Below are 19280 nucleotides of genomic sequence, written 5' to 3'. Positions count from 1 at the left end.
TGTGTTGTTTAAGTTGCTGTTTATAATATTCGAGAAGAAAGTCTGTCTAGCTTTGCCTAGTTCCATATTAAAAGCATGGATGCTGTCTTTGTAGATGTTATAATGCATACTTGAGCTCTGTATACACTGATAGCCAGGGTATAAGGGTTACAGCATTTCAGGTTATTAAAAATGTAAGGGGGTGTCTGATTAGACATGTGAGAAAGGAAGATCAGGTTACTTCACACTTGGACTGAAGCACAGTATTAGGCAACTACAAAGTTTTGCTGCTTCGAGGTTTAGTACTTCAACAACCACTTTACATTTACATTTATGCATTTTGGCAGACTTCAACAACCACTTTAATATCGATATCAAGATAAACTAATGTCATGTTTAACATTATTTTATATAACTTTTAAATCATAAATGTATGTTTGTGGAAGAGTATAGTAATTCATTATTGCATTCATCATGTGTTATTTTGAACCTAATTTGTATGGCCTAGTAAACATCTTGTAGCTGAGCAGTGTATTTTGTTAACTTGACTTTATATGCTGTACATACAAACAACTTTATGCTATGACATGTACATCCTGCATTGTGAGTTTTCAATAACTTGCAATATACCCATACAAATCTAAATGTAGCAATGCAGAAGCACCTTAAAGGGTAACTAAACACCTGCTCAGAGTCTGACTCCACCCACTAGAAATATTTGAAAATGCTGGAAAAGTGGGCAGACCCCGGCGGGGATAGAGGGAACGAACCGAGTGTGGGGCTGAGCGGGGGGGGCACCTGAGACTCGTAGTGACGGATTAATTGACAACTGCTGTCAGACTCTATGTTATTATTATTCCTCACACGGTCGCAAGACGACATGTACATGAATCTGGCGTGGTGAGCTGGAACCTACTTACGTCAGCTGTCACTGCTTACGTCACGAAGTACCGCAACAGCCAATAGGAAAATTCAACTGCAGTAGCAACCGTTCAACCTGAAGAGGGCAGCACTCAGACGTTTTTACACCATATATTGTAGAATTAAAACACTTTATACACAAATGTCAAAAAAATTACTTGAATCAATGACCAGTACTAATAAAGCCCCATGCTTACAGATCATTTACTAAAAAAAGTTGGCTTAGGGTTTAGTTACCCTTTAACTTGGCCAAGTACCACCAGAACCTTCTATCTGACACGTAAAGCGATGTATCACTGTTGGTTTTGTCATAATATGCCATTTAGGGGGTGGGGTTTTCTGGCATACCTGTATATCATACCATAATAAAAGAACAGGGTGGGGGAGTTAAATAAAGGCACAGCAGTCTTTGCAAGCAATTGCACAGAAAACACAAAGACAAACAGGAAAATGATGTAGAGAGTCTAAGTACCGTGCAACACACAATACCTCAGTACAGACTATTTTACAGTACATATATGCACAAAAGCAGAATATTCAGCTATGCTTGTGGATATTTGCTGTACTTGATACATGTTTAAATCAAAACTCTGGTTATCATTAACCTGGTAAACCATCCAGTGATCATTTCATCCTTAAAAGCACATGCTGAATCCCCCGAAACCTTGTAAACACAAGTCTGTTTCAAGCAGACTAATGCAAACTCCTGTGTGCTTTTACTTGCAGAAGTTCAATCGTACCAGCCAGTCAGACTGGCACTTAGTAGATCGAATAAGCATTTCACAGTTTTTAATGCAATATGCATTGGACTGTGGACAGTCCATGGGTGTACTCTCTGAGGCTGAGACAAACACTGCCCCAACAAAATGGCATAATTGTAATGCAAATAAAAACACTTAAAACTGACCTCAGTCTGAAGTATATTGGCTCTGTGTTCTTTAGCTGTGAGTGATTCCTTCAGGATGTTGATGTGCTGCTTGCAGTCTGAATTCTGATTGGTCAGTGTGTCAAGTTTGGCCTGCAGTGCCATTGATTCAGACTCTTTCTTTACTACTTCCTGTTTAAGTACATCAATCTGAAACAGTGAGATATATACACAGAGATGAGGGGGAGTGTGAGACATGAATGTACTAATAATTATTGTATTGATAAAATACAAAACCAGGAAAACATTTCAAACTCAAGACAGACAGCTTAAAAACTACTAATTTGCTAATCACAGCCATTTTGCTATTGTCATGACACTAAAGCCGGTTGTCCATAAGAGTCAAAACACAGGGCATGTTGTTCCAAACCTGTATATATGCTGTTATATTGTCCATGGAACATAGAAACATTTTTGAAAAATCTTAAATATTTTCCATAGTATGGCAGTTCTGGTGACTATGGTGGCTTTTCAAGCTCCAAAATGGACAGAAAATATAAACATTAAAAGTATAATAAAAGCAGTTCATGTGACAATTAAAATCTTCCCCTATTTATTTCTCCATTTCATATATTTAAAATGGTCGGTCACATGTAGTTATGACAGTAACTATGTAGGCAGACAGGACAGGCAGGAGATGAAGACGACATGATGATGTGAAGCCAAGTGCAGTATTTATTGTAGTCTAAACAATATAAGAACCAAAACAGATATGAGAAATAAACAAAAGACTGGACTAGGCTATAAGTAAAGAAATTAACAGACAAAGAGAACAATGTTACAAAAACAATTATAGACAACTGATACATTTTCATGGTGGTTGGCAAACTAACTTTGATGCATGTCCGCCACCTACTGGGATGGAATGTGAAGAATGTTGCCTTTAAATACTCTAGCAAAGCTTTGCTCCACAGTCTCAGGTAATCCACATTTGCTATAAAATCCAGAGTCACATTTACCAATAAGATAGTGACTGATTCCATGCAGTGTGTCCAAAACAAAGATGTGATATAACTGTATCACCCCTTCTATTGCCATAAATTGGTTCACTCATGACCTACGTCCCTTTGAATACTGTACAGATGTATTACCTTTCCCTCCCTGGCCCACTTCTCTTGCCACATCCCCTTAACCTCCTTTTTAATTATCCCTTTAAATTCAGATTTACATGGTGAATTAATATCTATTTTTGTACGCATTAAAGCTTTCTTAGACATTTTGACAACTGAAAAAGGCAAACATGAGGGCTTAAATTGTCACATGACAAGACAAGAGGTGTGTTCGACTTCATGCAGCACTGTGCAGACTGATCAGCACCGGAGTGAAAGCAGTGCATGTCGGTTAAAAATTTTGTCTGACTTGAACCGGCTCCACTGCCATGTCATCGTGATGTATGCCAACAAAGTACCGCGAGATTGAATCGAGAGCAGCCGGCTGATGCAGGTGTCTGCCTTTGAATGAGATTTGAGAACTGTCTGACTTGACAGCCATTGGGCAGGTGGGATTTTGGTTACCAAAATCAAAGAGTGCATGTACTCCATCCAATCAGTCATCACGATGTTACTAAACACCCCACCCCACTGCAGAGTCAGTTGGTGTCGACACACCCTCTCACGCTTTTAGCCATGCAAGAGCGATAGCAGCAGCTACCAGCGGAAAGAAGAGGACCTATAATATAGGTAAAACATAAAACAAACTTACAGACAGGAGTGGGAGAGTGATTCTGACTAGAAGCCATGGTTAATTCCATCTAAAGCAGATGATAGCAAAGCTCACTTCAAATTCTGCTACACAGACATACACTTGAGTAAAGCTAACATAAGTAACGCAGATATTTGTGATGACCAGAAGTGCCGTGAACTCCGGATAGCAACATACGTTGCTTGTCACTCATCAGTTAATGCTGTTGACGACTTATCAGACATACTGAAGGATAAGACTGGAGCATTCCAGATGTACAGAACCAAATGTACCGCTGTCATTAAGTCGGTTCTAGCACCGTATTTTAGAGAATTACTTCAACAGAACATTGGTTACTCACCTTACTACCTATACTTAGATGAAACAACCGACATTACCATAAAAAAGGTTATTTTGCATATGCGTAAAATATCGTTCAAAGAAACACAATCGTTTTGTGAGAACTTACCTGGGACTGATCAAACTTTTGGATGCTGATGCTAGTGGGATTGTGGATGCAATCATCGGCTTTCTACAAGCTAATGCGCTGGATATAGCAAATATGGTATAACAGATGGATCGCTGCATGCTTTCACAAGACAAGTGGTAGTTGTAGTTTGTAGTTGTTTTTTCAGCTCTCTGTCTGAGTTGCCCCTTTCTGAGGAGTAGAGTGAAGCACATCAAATACAGCCGTGGCCAAAAGTATTGGCAGTGACATAAATTTTGTGTTTTACAAAGTTTGCTGCTTCTGTATTTGAAGATAATTTTTTCACATGGGATTAATATCCAGGGGCTTGCCTGGCAATGGATCCAAAATTTCAATGTAATGATCTCCGAGCCACTTTATTATCACACTTGCCTTGTGACATGGTGCTCCATCATGCTGGAAAATGCATGGATCATCACCAAATTGCAAGAAGTTTGTGAGAAGTTGCTCTTGCAGGACATTTTGATACCATTTTTTATTCATGGCATTGTTTTTGGGCAGATTTGTGAGAGAGCCCACTCTCTTGGATGAAAAGTAACCCCACACATGGATGGTCTCAGGATGCTTCACTGTTGTCACGACACAGGGCTCGTGGTAGCGTCCACCTTTTCATCTCCGGACTATTGATTTTACAGATGTCCCAAACAGTTGGAAGGGGCTTCATCAGAGAAAATAACTTTCCACCAGTCTTCTGCTGTCCAATCCTTGTACTTCCTGCAGAATTTCAGTCAGTCCTTGATGTTTTCCTTGGAGAGAAGTGGCTTCTTTGCTGCCCTTTTTAACACCAGGCCATTGTCCCAACGTTTTGCACTCACACCAACCTGCTACCAATATTGAGCACACTTTGCACTGGTGGTGACACGATTTCGTAGCTGACTCCTCAGTAGGAGACAGTGCTGGTGCCTGTTGGACACTCTGGGATGTCCTGAAGACTTCTTCACTGCAGTTGAACCTCTCTCCTTGAAGTTCTTGATGATCTGGTAAATGGTTCTTTCAGGTGCAATATTCTTTGCAGCAATTTCCTTGCATGTGAGGCCATTTTGATGCAAATCGATGATGGCTGCATGTTTTTCTTTAAAGGTAACCATTGCGAACAAGAACACAATAATAGGAAGCACATCTTCCTTCATTTTATAACAATCAGTCTGCTCTTGTAATCCAATCAGAATGATAGAGTGATTTCACCTGACTAGTACTCGTTCACACTTTCCAAAGTGCCGCTGATATGATTAGTGAAATGATGTTAGCTGGTCATTTTGTGCCAGAGCCAAAAAATAGTAAAATTTGGGTTTTTGTTTTTTTGGCCAATGAAGCTTTCATTGATTAGAACTGAAGCAGAAGACTTAGTGAAACACAAAATGCATGTCACTGCCAATACTTTTGGCCACGGCTGTATATGGAGGGCAACACTCCAGTCCAGAAGATAGCGGTAATGTATGCCAATAAACAACAGAAAAGAGCTATTCTCTCTACTTTACAGTAGAGCTGATTACAACTACAAATAAATAAGGCTTATCATGTGAAAGGAGCCTTACGCTATCAGGGTTTTTGCTGTGGTGGTTGACCTGGTGCTGGTGTTTGTAGCTATATTATGGTACAGTAATCGTGGAAGTTAAAATACTGAACAAAATTTTGATAAAAATATTTTGGACAGTTTTGTGTAGGTTTTGGCAGTTTTTGGACCATTTTTGGGCTGGAAACCATCAGCTGTATCTGGCAACACTGTTGATAGCATGTATTTCACTCCTCCCCTGACTGCTGCCGTCTACTCTTGTCTTCTATTTGGCGATGCATTTGGCATCTCAAACAAGCCTTAGAGCCGTAAAGTCAGACAGTTCTCAGTTCTCGTAGTGGATCAGACACCTTTGAGATCAAAGGCAGATATTGAGGATTCACGTTCATACGCTGTTGCTTCTTCGTCTTCTGTTTTAATGGTGGATCGCAACTTAACAGTGCATTACCGCCACCTGCTGTTATGCACTGTTGCTGATAAAGTGTATATCGTTAAAATTCTGTTTCTTTAAAATGAAAATAAATATGATGATAAAGACACTCAATGTAAATGTTATTTAATTTCTACCACTTGTATTTTCATCCATTTGTTATTTAATAAAGACATGTATTTTAGATATTTCAGAAATATGCTAATCACATTTCCCTTACAGTGACTGCACTGTCAGAGTGTTGGGAATAGATAAAATGTAAAAAGCATAAAAACATAAAAAGATAAAACATTTAAAAAAGAACAAAGGATCACGGTTGTTTAAGCCAATCAGCATTAAGCTGTGTTGTCAGCAAGTCATTTCCAATCGTGCCATGACTCAGCACAGTAGGGAAAAAAAGAGCAACTGCACTTGAATGCGCCGCCTGGCATGGCCATCTCGCCATCGTGAGAATATTTTTGGCATATGTCAACATGACATCAGAGCAAGTTGGACCACACTCAGACACATTACTAATGCGATCACCTCACGGTGATCGTGCTGCGCAGATATCGTCTGATATCATCTCGAACGAGCCTAGCATGACAACGCAGCCCATGCGTTTCATGGGCTGTGTTCGCAATTGCATACTTTACATACAACTTTTACTACATCTGCTATGTCATTAAGAGTAGCATGGTAGTATGCCATTACCATGGTGTTTATTCTGACACCTCCAGTTAAGTGAAAACTCTCACAACTCATGAGTTGTACTGTTTTGATGTACTGTTTTTATAACAGTACATCATGTTTATATCACGCTATATATATATATATATATATATATATATATATCACACTATATTATGTTTGTCATAGTCATATCATGTTTATTCATAAAAAAATGAATTTATTCATATTAAAATAATACTCGCTTTTATTGGACTTTTTCTCATACAAACAACAGGCACTGTATTAAGCAGCACATAAACTTTTCAAATGAAAAATGTTTCTGGTTATTTTATCTCAAATTCAATCTGAATTCCACTTTGTCTGCAATAAATAAAACAAACATCACGTGATCTTCTGTGACTGGTGTAGGTTCAGCAGATGATGAGAAGCACTTGATGGCTCTCTTTTCAACTCCTGCAAACCGGCCAAATCCGCCCAAAGGAGAAGCTGCTGCGAGCCGCTATCCGTGAGGGGAGGAGGGGCTCGCTGCCAGCAGCCTGAAGTGGTGGAGCCACCCGTGGAGGAGTGGCTGTCATCTGCCAGAGGGTGAAGGAGTGGTCGGGGAACAGGCGAAGGCGTGTCGAGCTATTTTTTTCTCTCTCTCACTGTTGCTCCAACTTGCCCTTTCCCTCTCCTCATTTCCCTCCCCTTGTCTCCCTCCGAAGTCTCGAAAGGCAGGGAAAGCCTGCCAGCAGACAAGAGGTCTCGGAAAGGTGGGGGGTTTATATCTTGCCGGGGGTTCCCGCCAAGATATAAACCCCCCAGTGTCCAGTTCCCACCTCCTCCTTGCCCATTATAAACTGTGTTACAGATAGTTAAACCTAGTTAGATCAGTTTACAGATTTAAAAAGCACAGTATAACAAAGTAAGGTTGGGAAAGGAGGAGGCGGGAACTGGCTGAACAGTCAAAATAATATTTAATGAGAAATTAAAATATAAAGGTAAAAAATAAATGCACATAATGCAGCATGTGGCTCTCTCTCTCTCCCGAACTGCTGCGCCCCGCTGCATTTATCCCTCTCCTCTGCTGATTAGAGCGATTGTGGGGCGGGCGTCACACCTCGTCACACACCACAACAGTCTATTTTTTTTTTCAATGAATCCTTCAGCCTCATCTGCTGTTGATGAGGACATGAATAAAAACAAATGATTTGACTAAAATGCAGCATTATTAATGGCAAGTGCGAACAGAAGAGAACAGAGGAAGATTAATGTTCATGTAGTTTATACAGAACACAATTGTAATGCAGCTAGACTATGCATATTTCATTATATGTAGATGAGCATTTAAACCTCTTTTTGAAATAATGGTTTGGCAAGAACATGGACATTGGTTGAAGAATGGTGTGGATTTACAGTAAACACAGTCAATGAATGTATTTATTAGTGTTATATATAATGAACATGAGTTACTGATGAGTTGTTGAATATACTGCATTATATGGGCAGAAACAGGTAGCTGCACTCACTTTTAAAAAAACCTTGGTGAACTGACAAGAAAATTCCCTAAGAATGAATGAATAACTTCTGCATGCATTTTTATTGTATTCTGTCTCACCATTTTAGGATATTAGTTGGTATTCTGTAGGTGGAGCCCATGTGCTCATTCACATTTGCATGTTTTTAAGTTGAATTACAATTTATAAAGAGGGATGCATTTAGGACATTTTTTTGTGCATTCAGACGTTTTATTAATTGTTCACAGGAAGATTTTGAAAATTGTCTTACGTTCACATTTAAGATCAAGTAATGAACGTCTTTATAAATGAGGCCTCTGTGCCACAAAAATTGTGTTGCACAGGCCATATCTTTACCTTTGTTGCCATTCCTTGTTTTCTCTTGAAAGTAAAGCCAGAACCAGTTAAAAACATAGTAAATATGTTCAGTAGAAGTACTAATATTAACTGCCTGTTATTTAATGAAATAATGCAAGTAAAGTTTCATGGCTGGTAAAAAAATATTTATGGTAGGTACATTTTCTCAAGTCATTGGCCTTTGGCAGGTGTGGGGAAAAGATAGCTTTTGACTCTGCATATTGCACTTCACACTCCAGTTCAGTTGGTGGCAGAAACACACCTCTTATGTTGGTTTGCCAACCACTATAAAACACTAGTAGAAGAAAAAGGAAGCAAACTAAACTTGAAATTAAATGATAGTAATACAAAACACACATGACTGTGACAATGACACACACAAGAACCAATGCCATTTTTGGCTTCAACACCATTTTTGAATGAAGAACTGAATTATGAATTTGATAGCTTTGGCAGAGTGGAAGATTTTGAGTGAACACAAAGTTTTCCTTACACAAAGTTATAACTTCAGATTGTGCTTTTATTGTACTTTTTGGAGCTTGACAGATGTGGTCACTATGAACTGTCATTACGTAGAAAAGAGCTGCGTGAAGATTCATTAAAAAAAAAATCTAATTTTGTATTCCATGGGAAAAATAACAGAACATGTGTTTAGAACAATTTGAGGGAGAGTAAATGACAGTTTTCATTTTAACTATGTATATTTACTTCACAATCATGCAATTTAATTAATAAAGTTTCTTTCTGTCCATCCATCCATCCATCCATCCATCTATCAGTTCTTCTGTACAGCTAATAAAGAGGGCATATTCACCTTGTTCTTCATGAACTTTGAGTGGTTCTTGAACTCTTCTCCATGGCCGTCAGTTTGTAAAAGCCCATTAGTCTTTAGAGTCTGAATCTCATCCTCCAAATCTCTAATATTACGCTCCAGAGAGACGAACTTAGTGTCCTGCATATGACATGCATGAAGTTATTGAAATAGAAGGTCAAACAGAAATGCACAGGGTGTACAGAAATGTGAAGTGAAAAGTGCAGACCTGCATTAATCAATTGTGTTCTGAAAATGTCACTATCTGCATTAAAACCAGAGTAAAGAAATACTTAATTGAATAGAATTTAATATTTGCAGAGCAGGTGATGTTGCCATGGAATTAGATGATACCTTTAGGTTAAGTGTTTTGCTCAAGGTCTTGTGGGGATGAAATTCGCAACCTTCTGGTTGCCCTGAGCCTAAACAAATAAAACTTGAAGACCCTGCCTGACCTACCATGACACATCAATAGTAAATGAAGTCTTCCATATGACAGTCCATATCTGTTATTCCAAGAATATTATAACAATAATAAGCCATTGGGTTCATAAATGGTGACATGAGAGATTAGTCTCTACATACAAAAATGTCTACTATACCTTCCATATCACATCAGGCTCATAACAGAAAGCTGGTGTTGTGCTCAGAAACAAATGACACATACACCAGCAGACTTTAATAAAATAAATGATATATATAAAATACATCAACCAAATATACACTATGTATGGGTGTGTCTCAATCAGTTCCTAAGTTCAGAAGTCAGGGCACTGACCAGGGAGTCTGCTGTGGGAGTCCAATTTCATAATCATTTAATTGCACTGAAATGTTTGCTCCCATAAAATTCCCTGAATGGATTGTAAAAATCAGGGAGCACCATTGATCGATGTTTCTTTACTGGAAACATTGCCATATCTTCTGAAATCTTTCAAGTTGTTAGAAGTCAAGTGCATGTGTAAAATTATTCCTTCAAAGCCTTATTTTTGCTCTAAAAGAGATGTTATTTGTAATATGCAATTTTTAATATCTGCTATGCAAATGCACAACAGTGTCATTTATACAGCAATGTTATTGATTAATGTGTTTCAATGCACACAACCTAGTAATTGTGTCGCAGGCATTTGAGTCATAAGTCTGCCAATGTACAGTGGATCAATAGACTTGCCAGTGCCTGAATTTGTGTTCACCATATACTGATCCACAACACAGGAAGCTTTAGAGCTATTTATTTTTCCCAAGTATTTTATTGCAGTTGATGTTTCATTAAAGACCTCATTTTAAAGGGTTCTAACTGTTCTCTGCTGCAAGAAGTTCTAATATAGAGTAATCAGTGGCATGCCATTTAGAGCTCAAAAAATACAAATGTTTCTGGAGCCTACAAAATAAAGAAGGCAGCAAATGAGAGACTACCATTGAATGGGACCACTAAAGGCAAGAGAACTCCAGGTATATCCATCTATCCAACTCCAGCATATTTTCTACTGCATCACAACAGCTATGATAACTACTATTATTTTAAACCTGCCAACTGAATTTTCAAAATCTAGACCTTGTTTTTACTTCTGTTTATATGTGTTAAATGTGATTTAATGTAAGCCTGCAAGTGTTTGTGGCATCCGTCTTACCTTCATGTTGATGACTGTGTGCAATACTTTAGTCTGGGTAGCATCTGTTATCTGGTTCCTCAGGTGCAGCTCCTGAGGAGGAACGTGATAGAAACACGCATGTCGACTCGACATTCCTCAAACACCAGCACAGTCTTTCTATTGCTTTTTTTGTTACAATTTCCTGAGTCCTAAAGAAAACTTCCTCTTGCGCTCACTTTTTTTACTCAAACACTGCTGAAAGTGGAATCAATGGATGCTTCTGTTGTTTTAATAGCTAGCCTACAATCCAATACATCTTAGTTCTTTGTTTTTAATTTCTCTTTGCCCAAGTTTCGTTCTCTACTAGTTACTGCTGAGTGGTCGGTAGGTGCAACCGGTGTCTTGGTCTATGTTCATTAATTATTTATTCCATTTTCTTTCTCTTTTTAGCTGTATGTCTTCCTTCCATATTAAATGTGGTCTTGCTCTCATAATGACAGTCTGCTGGTAAACCCGATCTCCGGAAGTTTCAATCAATAATTCAAGTGAGGTATTTTCCCCAGTATAAGCAGATCTGCCAGCAACCCTTCACCTTCAGACCTGTATTCTACTGAGCATTGGGCTGTGAGATATTAGAGGACGGCAGTTTACAGAAACAAGAAGATTGACTTTTCTGGCAAAAATGTCAGGATGGATAGTCTCTCAACAGACAAAGTGCTACAATTGTTTTTAGCTACACCAGTTTAGCAAAAATCAGCTAAGTTCAACCAAAATGGTTAAATCTGAAGGAATGAGGGAATTACAATAAAAAAAGCATATTAAATACAATAGTATATATTTTTAGATATTTTAGAATGTATTAATATAAATTGCAATATTAAGTAAATATTTAAAAAATGTATTCTAAATTTTTAAATATAAAAAGTCACAACTGTATTTGTTAGGGCCGATTTGTCCTCCTGAGACCCGAGCGTGACTGATGTATGCATTTTTCATTTTCCTTTTTGATTTGTAACTAGTAGCCCCCTGTTAGAAATAAAAGTCTTCTAAACCATAGCAGTGCCTTTTTCTCCGTCTTTTATTGAGTCCTGAATGAATCAATACAAAGCATTGAATCCAATGTTGGGGAGCGAATAAAGAATGTAGCTCACTCGTCTCATGTATAAGATATACTGCAATAGTGAAGGGGAGTTCTGAAAACCCATCTCTAACCAATAAGAACACACATTACCTCATAGATAACAATTCCATATGGCAAAGGCTCCTCTATTCCTTGAGAGCCTCCGGACCTATATGGTAAAGACTCCATGGTCCGTGAGAGCCTTTCAGACATTTGCCATATACAGTAATACAAGGTACACACAACACAATGTATACACAGAGAAAGAAAGGGGGCTTTTTACAGCGCCATCCTAATATGGAACAGATGTTTGATACTGCACACACAGCATTTCTCTCTTGGACAGAGCTGAGATATAGACATAACATTTCTTACACCCCCTAATAATTATGGAAAAAAAATGGTTTTCCTAAAAATGTATGTCCTCATATGGGGACAGCGGGGCCAAGGTGTGAAATTTTTAATAAATACCAATCTATAGAATGTCAGATTTATTTATTTTATATCAAATTGTTGTTTCAAGGAGTGTTGGTTATTCATGTTTTTGAGACGTTACAGACAATTCAGCTGATTTTCTGTAAAGCTGCTAAGGAACCATATGTATTGGGAAAAGCACAAAAATAAATATGGAAATAAAATTTACTTGACTTGATTTTACTTTTATATTGCAATGTGATTCTATAACAGAAAATCTGAAATGACTTGGCTATCATTATACAATTTAAGAAAAATATGATTGTAGATATTGCCTTAATAAGTAAATAATATTTGTATTTGTATGACCCCCAGTGAGCAAGCCAAAGGGGACCGTGGCAAGAAACAAGAAACTCCATAAGATGTTTGTTAATGGAGAAAAATAACATTGGGAGAATCAAGGCTCACTTTGGGGGCCAGTACCCTTCTGGCTAAACAGCATGAATATAATGACAATATTAGTTATTTATGTGTAAAACAAGTCAAAGAAATGGGCCAATGTTTAAACAAAATGTTTTTGTATGAACTGTAAGATTAGTGACAATGTCTTTGAAGTCCATTCTGTATTAACTGTGGAAATGAACATAGATGCAGTGTCCTTTGTTATTTGGCTTATGAATATTTAGTTTGCAGTACTGTAAATTAATTGTCTATGTGATACATTTTAAGAGAGTGTAGTAGATCCTTTTGACCAAGAAGATAAGCCAACAGTCAGTGAGGGGCATCGCAGTCCAGCTGGAAGCTTTTGGCAGGTCATTTTGGTGAAGTCCATCCTGAGTCCAAGTTCAGACCATGGCACGTGAAGTGTCCCATGTCTTGGAGTTGGCATCAATACATCCTCTGTGAAGTCCATTATAGTATACTGATGTAAAGTCTGGCTGGCACAAGCTGCAGTTAGTCATCATCACTCAGCTACACGTATTCATAGGTATTCATTGTAACTATAGAGACAACAATGTTTCTGTATCCTTATTGAATACTTTAACATTGAATTGATGCAATTAATCGGTTGACTTTGTATTTTAGTCATGACAACTCTCTGAATTATTTGGCATGTTAATGTGGTTATGACACCTTGATAGGACATTATTATATGAGAACTAGATCTGCTACGCTGCTACTGCTTCTGCTTGCAATTACGGAGTCTTGCTACTGTTAGAAAATACACAGAATACTGAGTTAAGCATTTGAACATGCTGCTTCTGCTACTTATGCACAATGACAAAATGCATAATATGCTGCATCTAGCATTTTGACATGCTGCTGTACAATTAGAAATTACAAATAATCCTCATTCAGCAGATTTAGACAGGTGAAGCTGGGGTGGGTTCAGGTCTGGAGATTGGGCTGGCCATGACAGGGCTTTGATCTGGTGGTCCTCAATCCACACCTTGATGAACCTGGCTGTGTGGCATGGAGCATTGTCCTGCTGGATAAACCAATCATCAGAGTTGGGAAACATTGTCAGAGCAGAAGGAAGCAAGTTTTCTTCCAGGATAGCCTTGTACGTGGCTTGATTCATACATCCTTCACAAAGGCAAATCTGTCCGATTACAGCCTTGCTGAAGCACCCCCAGATCATCAACGATCCTCCACCTGGAGAGTCTTGCAGTCACTGTGAAATTTGGTAGAGGATCGGTGATGATCAAGACCCTGTCATGGCCAGCCCAAACTCCAGACCTGAACCCCATTGAAAACCTCTGGAATGTGATCAAGAGATAGATGTATGGCCACAAGCCATCAAACAAAGCTGAGCTGCTTGAATTTTTGTGCCAGGAAAGGCATAATGTCATCAAATCTAGCACCAACAATCATGCCACACTCCAAATCATTGAATCATGAAATAAGCTGTCCGATTGAAGACTGGTGCTCTCCAAATCAATGTACAGTGCCACATCTATATGATCATTGAAAAGTCAAAGACAAAACGTGCATGTGTTTCCTTAACAAAACAGTGCTCCTCACAGTATTGTGGTCTCAGCACACAAGTCACCCGGGAAGTTCCATTTGTTTGTACTTCTGTTGCTGTACTGCAGTGGAAGAAGGCCTTACCCTTCCTGAGTCCCCCTGCCTCAGGCCAATACAAAGTCCCTCACAGTGTCCCTCTGCATTCAAGACAGATACCTCAGGAAAAGTGCTCTGTGCAGGGAAAGTTTCTCACAGTTAAAGTCTTGGAGAAGTTCTGTGGATTGACACTGACCTGGGAAGCAACTCCACAGAAATTCCCTCCAATCTGATGCTACAAGGAGAGCGATATATTTTAAGGGCAATCACTGCTTTCAAAGGAGGCTTAACCCAGGATGCTCTAGTGATTGACAAGAAGAAGACCCAGGATGCTCTTGGACATTATGTGGCCTACTGCAGGAGGTCTCCATGTGTCTGGGAGATGTATGACGACCTGAGAAGTGGAGTGACAGGAGTGTCAGAAAAAAACAAAATATGCCCACATGTTGTATTATACACAAAAGACTGATTGCATGGTTTAAATTTAATTTCACAAATACAAGTATTTTTGTTATATGCCACACAGCCTTGTTTTCCTACTCCTGTTCGGAGAAGTAGTATCTGCTTTTCAGGAAGTCAGGCTTGATGTTGTTTGCACTCAAGTCTGTTATTCTGGTTTGGTTTGAAGACAGATAGTGGCTTGTCAGTATTAAGTGTTTTTAATTTTATGTTTTTAAAGGTCCGTTATTTGTGTTAATGGATGTTTGATAGTACACAGTAATTTAATTCAAAAGTAAAATCATTTTGGCTCAATTCATTGAGTCACGATTTTCCACATACATACACACATACACACACATATACAGTGCATCCGGAAAGTATTCACAGCGCTTCACTTTTTCCACATTTTGTTATGTTACAGCCTTACTCCAAAATTGATTGAATTCATTATTTTCCTAAAAATTATACAAACAATACCCCATAAAGATAATGTGAAAGAAGATTATTATATATATATATACTAGCCAAAAGTTTAAAATCATTATGATTTTTTAATATTTCTGAAAGAAGTCTCTTCTGCGCACCAAGGCTGCATTTATTTGATCAAAAATACAGTAAAAAAGTAATATTGTAAAATATTATTCCAATGTAAAATAGTTGTATTCTATCTGAATATATAGTAAACTGTAATTTATTCCAGTGATCAAAGCCGAATTGTCAGCATTAATTCAGTCTTCAGTTTCACATGATTCTTCAGAAATCATTCTAATATGCAGATTTGCTGCTCAAGAATAATTCATTATTATTATCAGTTGAAAACAGTTGTGCTGCTTTTTTTTGTGTGTGGATACACAACCATTCAAAGGTTTGGGGTAAGTAATATTTATATATAATATGATTTCTGATGGGACATTGAAGATGGAGTTTTTTAAATGTTTTATTATGCCAGTCAGATTACAAAAAATGAACATGACAATTGTCAATCCAACACATAGAATAAAATATAGAGCATATATAGACTACAAATAGGAAAAAATATATACAGTTGTCACGTTCCTGTGTTGTCTGCCCCGTGTTTTCCGTTTCACCCTTCACGGATCATATTCCATGTCATGTTTTCCTTGTTGTCCGCCCCGAGTCTCACTGTCCTTGTAGAAAACTACAATTCCCACAATTCCCGGCCTCCCTCACTGCCTGCACACATCATTGTTCTCACCTGTGTCTCGTTTAGTCTTTATTGTGTCCTTGTGTATTTAAACCCTGTTTGTTCCTCCATTCCCTTGTCGGTTGTTGTATGTTGATATGTTGTTCTTGTTCGCTCGAGGTTCCTTTTTCGTTGTGGATGTTTTGTTGTCTGTTCTACCCGCTGTGTGTTCTTTTGTATTTGAGTTAGTTTTTCCCCTCGTGGACTTTTCTTTGTGTTTTGCTTATTTGTTATTTTGAAATAAACCGCATTTGGATCCTTACCACCCGTCTGCCTTCTCCTGCTTCCCGCATTCATAACAACAGTATAATCTATAAAATAAACAATACAAGTAAAATAAACAAAAATTTAATTAAAAACAAACAAATTCACCATTGAAGACTGGAGTAATGATACTGAAAATTCAGCTTTGACATCACAGAAATAAAATTACATTTTAAATGATATTAAAACAGAAAACAGCTATTATAATGTGTATTGTTTCACAGCATTGATGTTTTTACTGTATTTATTATCAAATAAATACAGCCTTTGTGAGATTACAAGACTTCTTTCAAAGAAATTTAAAAATCTTAATGTTTCCAAACCTTTGACCTGCACACACACACACACACACACACACACACACACACACACACACACAGCCTATGTGCGTATAAACACAGAGCTACAGCAAACAAATTACGGTGCCTGTATTTATTACAATGTTAATATTACTACTGTCATTCACATAACTAAATACAGTAACAAGTTAAAACACTTACTTTGGAGTTTGTGTTACATTCCACACATCCTTTGATCCGCTGTGTCAGTTACAAGTTGAAAACGAACAGTGGACAAGTAACAGTTAAGTGAAGGCGTCTATTTATGTGATTTGGTTTGCCATTTGCATCTTACCTTCTTTCATCAACTGTATTGTTAAAAAAAAGACATTTGCAGGGGCTGAGTGACCTCAGAATGACCTATAAATATTATTTTAATATCTAAAAAATTGAAGCAGCACAAACAAAACATTTTACAGCACAAACCAGCACAAACGAAGCACAAACAATAGAGACTATTTGGGGTGAATTTAGAGCATGGGGGCTGCGTGACATCATCGCCAATAATTCAATGTCTAATATTTAAAAATCAGAAGCAGCACAAACGAAACTTTTAGCGGCACAAACCAGCACAAACTAAGCACAAACAAACAAGACTATTTGAGGTAAATTTAGAGCATGTGGGGGGGCTGGTGACGTCATCACCTATAATTCAATATCTAATATTTAAAAAATCGAGGCAGCACAAACGAAAATTTTTCCAGCACAAACAAAGCACAAACGATTGAGACTATTTTGCAGACGTTTTGCGTTGGGTGGGGGGCCAACTTCACGCAGGTAAAGCTTTGTACATAGTTAACATTTTAAAATGAATAAAACATTTAACAGGTAGCCAATGTAACCAATAATTTGTACCTTTGTTTTGTCAGAATTGGGTAAGAGGACATTTCTGGCCATCCAATCTGTGATTTTATTGATACTCTGCTAATTTGGGGAATTGTGAAATTTAAAGAAATTTAGAAATTTAAAGTTGTTTATTGTCAGCATAACAGTGGAAAGTTATTCCATGATTCCTGATAATGTCTCCCAAAAGGAGAAGAGGCCCTAAAAGTGATCCTGCTGGCACTCTATACTTAACTTTAGTTTGATCTGACAATTCCTCGTTTACAGATACAAAGTGGTAGCAGTCTGATAAATCAGACTTTTGGTCAAGAGACTTTGTCTCTTTGTCATGCTGATGCCTGTCCACAAATGCCAACATAAATCTCAAGCCTATCCAAAAGAATGTTGTGATCTATTGTGCCGAAGGCAGTACTAAGATCTAAAAGCACTAGAAGAGAAATGCAGCTGCGATCAGATGATTCAATCAAAAGAAATGCAGATGCGATCAAAAAGTCAATTGTTATTCTGATAAGTGCAGTCTCTGTACTATGATGGGGTCTAAATTCTTCATATATACCATTTCTCAGTAGAAATGAACATAGTTCGGAAGACACTGCCTTTTTTAGTATTTTCGGCATAAATGGGAGATTTGAGATCAATCTATAATTAGCCAACTCTCCAGGATCAAGCTGTGGTTTCTTAATAAGTGGTTTGATAACTGCCAGATTAAAGTTCTTGAGGCATACCCTAAGGATAGCGAGGATTTAATCATATTAAGAACAGGTTCTGAGATTACAGAAAACACCTCTTTTAAGAGCCTAGTTTGTATTGGATCTAACAAAAACTTTGTTGCTTTTTATGTTTCAATAAGTTTTGTTAGCTCTTCCTGAACTATGGCAGCGAAGGATTGAAGTTGCGCATGGGGAAAATTATGAGACACTGTTTTCTGCGATGCAGTGGCAGACGATTGCAGAATTGCTATATTATCAACATCAACTCTATATGACAGAATTAAATCTAGCATTTGATTATGGCAATGAGTTGTTCATCACATTTTGTCTCAAAGAGAGTTGAGAATATTAATAAATGCTAATCCCAGTGTGTCATTTTCATTATCTATATAGTGTTGGGGAGTATCAAACTACAAGTAGTGGCGTTACTAACTTAACTATATTTTTCAGTAGCTTGACAGCAGCTCAGCTACTTTAAAAACAGTGTAGCTAGCTACTTTTACCCACCAGAAGCAGTGTTGCATGACCAAACACTACATCATGTTGGTCAGATTATAACTAATTGCATTCTTAATTGCTTAGAATCCAAATTTCTACCAGCAAAACCTCTGACGATTTGGTAGTGATGCAGTGTATTTCTGGTTGCTGCTCAGAATCAGTCAGCGTTTTTTTTCTTCTTTAGTAATGGCAGAGCATATTGTGGAGAAAGGTCAAATATTCTTTCACTCTTTGCAAGAAAATCCTTTGTCAAGGGTTCCAGATGTCAGAGTTGTAAGTTTATTGAACTACCAAAAAACCTGAGAAGGCCAGCTGTGCTTTCTCCCCTCCCAATTCCATGCTTTCAGCTTTATACATTTTGTTATCCTTTCTGAGCACATAAATCTTTCACTTTGGTTATCTTCAGCCAATGAACTTGCATCTTACATAATTTCAGCTCGCCACCAATATTTTTCAAACCATCAGACTCCTTTCTATTGGTGGAAAACCAGCAGCCTACCCATTACTTTTTCATCACGAGTGTC

At 37.9% G+C, this 19280-nt stretch overlaps 1 protein-coding gene across 1 annotated transcript in view; it reads right to left on the bottom strand.

Moving 5' to 3' along the window:
* Window positions 1-11013, bottom strand: part of LOC127631253 (ERC protein 2) — an 80279-nt gene extending 69266 nt beyond the window's left edge. Inside the window, exons 1-3 of the mRNA XM_052109327.1 lie at window positions 10900-11013; window positions 9275-9412; window positions 1808-1975 (exon numbers count right to left, since the gene is read on the bottom strand). Coding sequence (XP_051965287.1) covers window positions 1808-1975; window positions 9275-9412; window positions 10900-11013 — 420 coding nt within the window. The remainder of the gene's footprint in view (window positions 1-1807; window positions 1976-9274; window positions 9413-10899) is intronic.
* Between the last annotated feature and the right edge of the window lie 8267 nt (window positions 11014-19280).

The sequence above is a fragment of the Xyrauchen texanus genome, chromosome 37 (assembly GCF_025860055.1).
Source record: "Xyrauchen texanus isolate HMW12.3.18 chromosome 37, RBS_HiC_50CHRs, whole genome shotgun sequence".
In the NCBI taxonomy this organism is placed as follows: domain Eukaryota; kingdom Metazoa; phylum Chordata; class Actinopteri; order Cypriniformes; family Catostomidae; genus Xyrauchen; species Xyrauchen texanus.
Note: the sequence above shows the minus strand (reverse complement) of the source record. Positions and strands in the feature narration are given on the sequence as shown.